General features: G+C 41.0%; 1 protein-coding gene across 1 annotated transcript in view; it reads left to right on the top strand.

The window, feature by feature from the left end:
* Positions 1 to 9,199, top strand: part of P2RX2 (purinergic receptor P2X 2) — a 22,962-nt gene that overhangs the window by 5,230 nt on the left and 8,533 nt on the right. Inside the window, exons 6-8 of the mRNA XM_018555493.1 lie at positions 3,577 to 3,657; positions 4,468 to 4,600; positions 6,339 to 6,466. Coding sequence (XP_018410995.1) covers positions 3,577 to 3,657; positions 4,468 to 4,600; positions 6,339 to 6,466 — 342 coding nt within the window. The remainder of the gene's footprint in view (positions 1 to 3,576; positions 3,658 to 4,467; positions 4,601 to 6,338; positions 6,467 to 9,199) is intronic.

The raw sequence follows: 9,199 nt of genomic DNA on the forward strand, positions 1-9,199 counted from the left end.
CGGCCGAACATGCTGAGCATGTTCGGCCGACCCGAAGCCACACGAAGCAAGCCGATGTACGGCTGATTTCAGTCGATGTACGGCTGAAATTAGCCGTAGCAGCCTGAAGTGAATAGACGAATAGTGTTTGGCTCACTTCACTTCAGATCGGTCATTCACTCGGCTGCCCTCGGCAGCTTCGTGAATAGACCCCATAGAGAAGAGAGCTCCACTAGGTTCTCATAGTCCAGAATGTGTTTATTAGAGTTCTTTAGAAATAACAATGTGTTTTGGGGTTCCATAGACCACCCTTATCAGGGCTACATTGTATTGTATAACAGCCAAGATGAAGGGAGCCCTTTGAACCAGGTAGCGCTTTCTTTTCTATTTATTAGAAAATTGTCAGGCACATGACTTTCCTTGAATGCACTACACTTAACTTTGAAAACTGACAAATAACACTTGCACAATTAAATACATCCTTCCCACTAAATAATATCAGCCATTCTGCTAAAAGATTTTTGAAAAGGTTGTGAAAATTTTTTATTCAAAATAAAGGCTTATCTCATAGGGCCCAAGCTCCATAAGGTCGTTGAATTGAGTTGAATTGGTTTGGGCTGTCTATGGCCAGTCTAGGCATAACACAGACCATACCTAGTTATCAGTCAATAAATATGTGATACGTGGAGACTGCTATGGGTTCAACTTTATATTAGAAAGGAAACGAATAGTGACACAAATAATACATTTTGGAAGTAACTCATTTTTACATTCTTTTCTTAGCAATACATTTGTGTTCAAAGATTATATTTACAATGGTCACAATTACAAAATGTTTAGATAGACTTTAGATATCGCCCCACTCAGTCTAGCACATGTTTGTGATGTGATATATTGTTATTACATATTGTTGAACTGTTTTTATTTTGTGTGGTAGATTGTTGAACTGTGCTATCCACTCATAATATGTATTGTGAAGTCAAAATGTTAAAAACTACAAATTATGGAAATATGCCCTAGCCAACAAATAAACACATGATAATCAAGTCAGCTTTGCAATATATCAAAATGAGCACTACGAGAATGCTTGGTCCTTTCTTTTAAGAGACTAAGGCTTGATTTTGCTTAGTATAGTTGGGAGTTGTATAATAAAGGAAAATATATCCCACATGTTGGACCAAGCATTCTCGTAGTGCTCATTTTGATATATTGCAAAGCTGACTTGATTATCATGTGTTTATTTGTTGGCTAGGGCATATTTCCATAATTTGTAGTTTTTAACATTTTGACTTCACAATACATATTATGAGTGGATAGCACAGTTCAACAATCTACCACACAAAATAAAAACAGTTCAACAATATGTTATAATAACATTTGATCAATGAACAAAAAAGCAAATCATAGAACTGGTATTAACTCTCCTTTAAAGTTTATGTAAACAATGAACTTCTCTTATTTGCTCCTTTTTGGTCTGTTAAATATACCATTGAAAGTGTTTTGTAACATCTGTTTTAGAAGTGTAAAACATACCTGTTGATTTGACCAGAAATCGTGTGAACTTACAACTTCCTGTACTTTTGTCTATGCACAAGTAGGACTTATAGAGAAGAGGAGGGCAGAGGAGATTAGACGAGTTCTTCTATCAGAAATAAAGTAGACAGGGCTGACACCACATGTTTAAGAATTCAAAGCTGGGATGTTATGTCAGAAAGTAAGGCAGGAGCACACTAGATTTCTAGCTGATCGACAGTTATTTTTTGGTACCTGCAACATGTTTAAAGGGCTAAAACATGTGGAGATGTGCATGTATTCCACAGATGAACTATTTGTTTTTAATTTTGCCTTGACATACGCTTTCATTTACAGATACTGTAATCTAAGGAGAGGGTATCTACCTCAGTGCTTAACTGTTCATTAAGTAAAACTACTAAGTGCAATAATCTATAGAAGCAAATCAGAATTCGCTTTAATGATGTACCTTAAAAAAACAAAAAACAAAACCACTTTAGTGACATAAAGATAACTCTAATTAGTTGCTACAGGCACTGCACTTAGTACTTAGATTGTTGCATTTACTCTTATACTGTACTGTGCTATTACAGAAAAGTATACTCTACTTAACAGCTGCAGACCATAATGTATGCACATATCCTAGATTTTATTACATTTTTCCAGTTTTTAGTAGACCCATATTACTTATGAAAGACTCCAGCTTTAAGAGTTAAACTATCATTTCTATTCATTAATAATTAATGTTTAAACCACCACAATGATGGAGAACTTTTCCCATGTGCCATGGTATAACAGATTTACAAAAATATCCACATAATTACATCCAGGAAACTGAATCCTCCTTTTCTCAGAAAGCTTGTTAACACTATTCCACTGGATACTGTATATGTAACATCCTCTCTAGTTGTATATACATGATTTTCACACATTCTCCACAACTCCTATCCCTTCTTTTATGGCTATATTTTGAGTTGATCATGTGTTGCATACCTGCTTTAAACACATATATGGCATCCTACACACCAGTAACACCCATTTGTGATACATGCACCATAAACACTCTTCCTGGCAGGTTAGTGTGGGCTGAACTAGTAGAAAAGTCTTGCTAAAACCCAGGGTGTCCTTGTTTGGTATACGTTTTCCCTAGGGCACATGCCACACTAATAAAAGTGCCCATAGACAAAAGACACCAAGAGAGTGACACAGTCCTACATATTTGTCTGAGCATTACTGTTTATACTGTGGAGAGCGGTGCCAATCAGGGCCAGCTTAACAGGCAGAATAATATGGTGACTGGACAAAGATTTTCTAATCTTCACTGAAAGTTGGTGAGTTTTTACAGAATGCTCATTAGGCCCCTCACAGGCTTTCCCGTGAGGTCCGCCTGTCAGTTTTTAAGGCAGACCTGATCAGAATCCCCATGTTAGTCTATAGGCAAACATATGTAAACGGACAGGTGACCATTTACATCCAATTACCCCCTGCTCCGACCAGGTCTGGAAAAACAAATGGATCAGAGATCTGTTTCGCCGGACCTGATCGTGCCAGATTGGGGGTAACCAGATGTAAACGGACGCATGTCCATTTAGACCTGGCTGCCCATAGACTTCTTTAGCGCCTCTCCGATCCTTTGGAACTCCCTACCACAATCTATCCAGGTATCTCCTAACCTGTCTGCCTATAGGCAATCTCTAAAAACTCACCTCTTCAGGGAAGCCTATTCCAGCTTCTTTTAAAAACTGTACATCTTCTCCTTCAATCAGCTCATCCACCACAGTTATTACCTTCAGTATCACTTGCACTCCTTGTAGATTGTAAGTGCTCATGCGCAGGGCCATTCTAATCCTTTTCTATGGTTTCGTATTGAATTGTAATTTTATTGTATCCGTAAAGCGATGTGAAAACTTTTGGCACTACATAAATCCTGTATAATAATACTTCTGTTGTATCTTGTAACTGATATATATATATTTTATATTTTTTTTTATTTTGTATTACAGTAAGTTGAACTATATGAATATTTTATGCATTTGTATTTGATCTGTGTTTTTTATTCTGTGTATTTTTGATCTTTATCGCTAGTGAATCTCTGCAAGAATTTGTCCCAAACTTTACCATCTTAATCAAGAACAACATCCATTTCCCTCAGTTCAGATTCTCCAAGTAAGATAATTTAATTGATGATTCTGAAGCTCCCCTCCTGCCTGTAAAAATCCTTGTCTAACACTTGGACATATTGTGTGTGTTCTTTAGAGTGCTATGTGAGGTGATTTCCAGGCACTTAATGAGTATTATAGAATCGGTTTGTTGCTGAGCTCCAGACAATAAGTTTACAATTTGCTCAGTGCCTCTCTTGCTAATGGTGAAGCACTGCGATAAATGATAGCTGCCAAAATTCAAAGTACAAATCAAATGATTAGCAATCCATTTGTAACAGATGGATGCTTCATCATGTCCCCAGAGCTATAAACAGAGAATACGGGGTGCTAGGTTTGTCTGCCAGGGCATGCCATGGCCACCAAGGACTTCAAGATCAAAGTACTATGAGTGGTCAGTCTGAAGAAACAGCATACTTCCTTAACTGGTAGCTAAACTGATTTTATGTGTTTATCCTAACCTATTATTGCTATGGGTTAACCCCCTCGTAAATTACAGTGGCAGCACAGCTTACACACAGTACAATAAGGGTAGTTACTATCAAAGACCTTAGAGCTGTTTTGTTCTTGAATTGGACATATTCAGGGATGATGCTAAAGAGGAAGATATTGTAATGCACTTAAGTGAAAGTATAACTCCAGCCAAAACATCTTGACAATGTAGAGATTTAATGAACAACAAAGACATGAGTTGAAACATAAAGCACAGGCACTAACAAGTATATGATATCCAGTTTTATTTTGTTGTGTTACTAGTCTGGCTATTCGGTCTTTGTCCTTTCCCATCTCTTCATTTCTCTTCTCTTCTATCCTGCAGGGGTAACATTGAAGGTGACAATGCTCTAAAGAACTGTACTTACCACCCCACACAATTCCCTTCCTGCCCGATATTCACCATGGGCTTTATTGTGAGGGAAGCTGGTGTCAATTTCACGGAAATAGCATACAAGGTCAGATAACATTTTACAGAATACTCAAAATGCAGGGGACTGTCTGTTGGGAGGAATTATGTTAATATCAAAATGCCTTGATGGGTGGCTGTCATTCTGAAGGAGTGGATATTCCTAGGCAGGCTTTATTAGCATGGAGATTGCTCTAGGTAACCCCACAGGTGATGTTGAGCCTCAATGATTGAGAGAACTGCTATCCAATGAATCAAAAAGGCAGTGACAGTCAGGCTGGAAATGAAAGGAGCTAGATGATTCTCAAGGCAGGAAGTGATCTCGGCTCCATCTGACTTGCTGCATCGTCTACTACACAATATTAGAAGCTCACAGTGTGCAGTGAAATTAAAGTAAGCAGGAGAGGTGCCCGTACAACTGTGCAAGACTGAAGGTAAGGCCACAGTTCAGCTTTAAAACTAATTTGTCTGGGCCTACTTAGGGGAGTAGGTGCAAAATGGTAAGGAAACTTTCCCTTTAAGCTGGGTATCCTGGATGTTACTTTCTTATGTCCACTTCCATGTCACTGTACCGTCTGCATCTTTTAAACCCTTGTTTGCACATTTGAACTGTTTGCTGTCTGCATAGTGTTGTGAGATTCACACACATTCTCACTTTGGGGTATTGTTGAACAGATATCACCTTTATACCAAAGCTCAGTTTTAGCACTGCTCTATTTCTTTTTTTATGGGACTGTCAGTACACTTCTACTCTTTCTTCACAGTGCTCAGCTTCTAACATAGTGAGCATTTGTGCATTTCAGTATGTTTGTATGAATTAGTGCATTTCTCGATGTATGTATTTACAAATGTTGATTATTTATTTTGGACCCGATTCCACATCCAGACAAGGAAAATATATTTTTTTTTCTATTTGTATATGGCCATAAGCTTTAGGGAAGTCAATCTGTATTTTATATTTTGATCTACGTGTTTATTTTTGAGAGAGGTTTATTGATGTTGGCTTTGTATGTTGTGTACTTTTTAAAATAAAAGTTTGTACTTGCCATTGTGTAAGAGGTCAATTTTTTATGCTATGTATGAATATATACTCAGTGAATGTGCCACCTGCCAAATCTCACAAACTACAGTACCCCACCCCTTCCTCTTGACACTACTAATTTGCCACATCAGGCATACAGACTGGTATCCCCATGGCAAAGTTGCTGGCAATATTGATACTAGCCTCCTTGCCCTTCAGCATCTGGGTTGCTTTAAAAAGGGTTCCCCAAAAAAGTTATACACCTTCTAAAGCATCACTACAAATGTCCCAAATAAGTGGTGTTTGCAAAGTGGGGTTGACCTTATGGTGACCTACCTACCTGGTGAACTGATTTTACGGGTCTTATGTAACCCTATCCAGTTGGCAATGTGTGCAAGCAAATAAAAAGCTAAAATAACACACATTGTTAAAACTGTAACCTATATCATTCACAATATTTGGTCTAATTCGATAGATAGATAGATAGATAGATAGATAGATAGATAGATAGATAGATAGATAGATAGATAGATAGATAGATAGATTTAGATATGCAGTGTATTAAAAAAATTGCCTGAAAATTGCCATGTAACCAGAAAAAGCAGGCTGCCTAAAACAGTCCAACCTAGAACATTTGCTTTATATTTAGAAAGATAGTTTAATAAGGAGTATAACGTTCTTCATGCTTTCAGCAACTGTCTTTTCCCGCAGATATTATTGTTTTTATTACTATTATTATTATTAATGCATCTGCCTTCTATTGCAGGGAGGCATTATTGGTGTGATCATTAACTGGAACTGCAACTTAGATTTACATCCATCAAAGTGCCGTCCACAGTATTCCTTCCGACGCCTTGATCTACAGAGTAATGTGTCCACTGGCTACAACTACAGGTTGGTTATTAAAACTGCATGAGTTAATTAGTAGGAAAACATGAAATCAGAGATCATGTCTCTCATCTTTCGTTTGGTATTGCCCCATAGATTCTCTATGGGGTTCAGGTCAGGCGAGTTTGCTGGCCAATCAAGCACAGTAATCCCACGGTCATTGAACCAGGTTTTGGTGCTCTTGGCAGTGTGGGCAGGTGCCAAGTCCTGCTGGAAAATGAAGTCAGCATCCCCATAGAGCTCGTCTGTGGAAGGAAGCATGAAGTGCTCCAAAATCTCCTGGTAGACGGCTGCGTTGACCCTGGACTTAATGAAGCACAGTGGACCAACACCAGCAGATGACATGGCTCCCCAAATCAACACAGACTGTGGAAACTTCACACTGGACTTCAAGCATCTTGCAGTGTGTGCCTCTCCATTCTTCCTCCATACTCTGGGTCCTTGGTTTCCAAATGAGATGCAAAATTTGCTCTCATCAGAAAAGAGGACTTGTACTTGTACTTGTACCTGCAGTGCGTTCAAAATAGTTGCAGCATTTTGACCACACCAGACCGCAGGCACAATGTGCCCTGCGATCCCGTGCGGGTGATCGCATTGCGGCCGGAGGCCGTGGCTACAGCGCCATTTACATCATTGGCCCACTACACCCCCTCTTGCCCGGCAAAAAAGTGAGCCGGCCGCAATGCGATGCAAGTGGTGTGAACAGGCAATAAAACGGTACCAAGAACACGGCTACAGGAGCAGCCATATTCTTGGTATAACCACTTCCAGCAGAGGACCTGCATTTACGTCAACCCGCGGTAAGTGGTTAAAAAAACACACACACATAAAGAAAAAAATAGGATTTTGGTACTCACCGTAAAATCCTTTTCTCTCCGTTCATTGAAGGACACAGGGAACAGATCGGAGATCATGTACTGTAGGGTAATATCGCCACCTGCAAGAGAAGGACGCTAGGCACAAAAAAACTAAAGACCAATTACAGCCTAGGGGCGGCCCCTGCCGGTGGCCAAACCCCCCACCTGCTGACAAGTCTCCAGTTTAGAAAACTCCAAGTGTCCCAATGCGTCCTCATCCGACCGCGTCCCGGCGAGAAAGACCGATCCGGCCAGGTGACGCGCAAGTAAAGGGACACGGAAGCGGCGCACCGGAAGTGACGTCAGGTCGAGGGCGCACGCGCCCACACCAAAGATGGCGGCCGAGGCCTCCGAGAAGGCAACAAACGAAGCCGGGGGCTCGATTAGCGCCCCCCGCGAACGGAACCAGGCAGCAGCAGCCAAAAACCCCCGATCACATATCACACACTCATTAAAAAAAACACACACAGCTTAAAAGCTGTGTAAAAGTAAAAATAGTTAATTAAAAAATGTCCCCCTCTCCTGCTTACCTGTTTTGCAGGAAGGGGGGCTGCATCCCCTGGGTCCAGTGTGGCACTTGGGGATTATCCTGGTCTGGTGGTCGAGTGACCATACTGGTGCAGACCATACTAATCGATCCCTGCTAAATCAGCGGCGGTACCACGAGGGAGAGATCAATATGATCTGCATCAGCAAGAGATGCAGCACATACTGATTCCCCTCTGGATCACCAGGGAATGATTTTCATTTAATATATTGCCAGTTCGTCAATATATTAAATGTAATGTGGGCACTTGCCAGGTTTAAAAACCTAATGCGCAGTGAAGACCCCCTGGGGAAATCGGAGGCCCGCACAGAGCACCTCAGGTGATAATATGAAGTGTGCGGGCCCCGGCTTCCTCCGGTGCTGCGGGGGCCCGGCTGACTCCACCTCCCGCCAGGCACCTGTATAGCCATCAGCCGATACACATGCAAGGTTCACGGGCCCCAAAGGCTGGCCGGGCCCCTTACATGTGTATCGGCGGTACCCCCTGACGGCGGCCCTGCATGGAAGTAGGAGCATTGGAGCGTGTGCAGCCTTCTATTCGGCATACTGAGACAGGACAGGCGAGGTCTGTTTAATTTCTGATTACTTGCCTGGTGGACTACTGGGAAAAAGCAGACCTGGAATATGATATACAGTATTTATTTATTATTAGTATTTATACTAATAACTACACAGTTCTTTACATAGTGACACATTCACATCAGTCCCTGCCCTCAAGGAGCTTACAATCTAAGGTCCCTATCTCACATGTAAACATACAAGGACCAATATAGACAGGAGCCAATTAACCTACCAGCATGTCTTTGGCGTGTGGGAGGAAACCGGAGTACCCGGAGGAAACCCACGCAAGCACAGGGAGAACATGCAAACTCCTTGTAGATAGTGACCAGGCCGGGATTTGACCAAGGACCCCCAGTACTGTAAGGCAGAAGCACCATCATCCTTTACTTTGGCTGAAAACTCACCCTCCGTTTGGACTAAAACCTGCTCTGACAGTTTGAATCTGAGTGGTTGCTGCACCAAAATAACTCCAGCTCTTACTAAAAACAGTGATAAACTGTTATTACTCCAAGATAAGGCAGATGTTGGGGTTTTGGCCTACTGCATTAATATGCAGGCTCAGTTGATAAAAAAATGAATACTTACATTCAACAGTAGTTGAAAAATTATCATATGTAGACATGTGCGCTGGCAAAACATTTGTTTTGGTTCCTTTAGTTGCAGATTTTTCATTATTTCGGTTTTTGGGATTCGGATCCAAAAGTCAATTCGTTTCATTATTTGGATTAATCCAAATTTTTTGGGTTCGAGGGTTCCTTGCAGGTGACCCTTGCA

This window comes from Nanorana parkeri, unplaced genomic scaffold, assembly GCF_000935625.1.
Source record: "Nanorana parkeri isolate BGI_ZX_2015 unplaced genomic scaffold, ASM93562v1 scaffold199, whole genome shotgun sequence".
NCBI classification, from domain to species: domain Eukaryota; kingdom Metazoa; phylum Chordata; class Amphibia; order Anura; family Dicroglossidae; genus Nanorana; species Nanorana parkeri.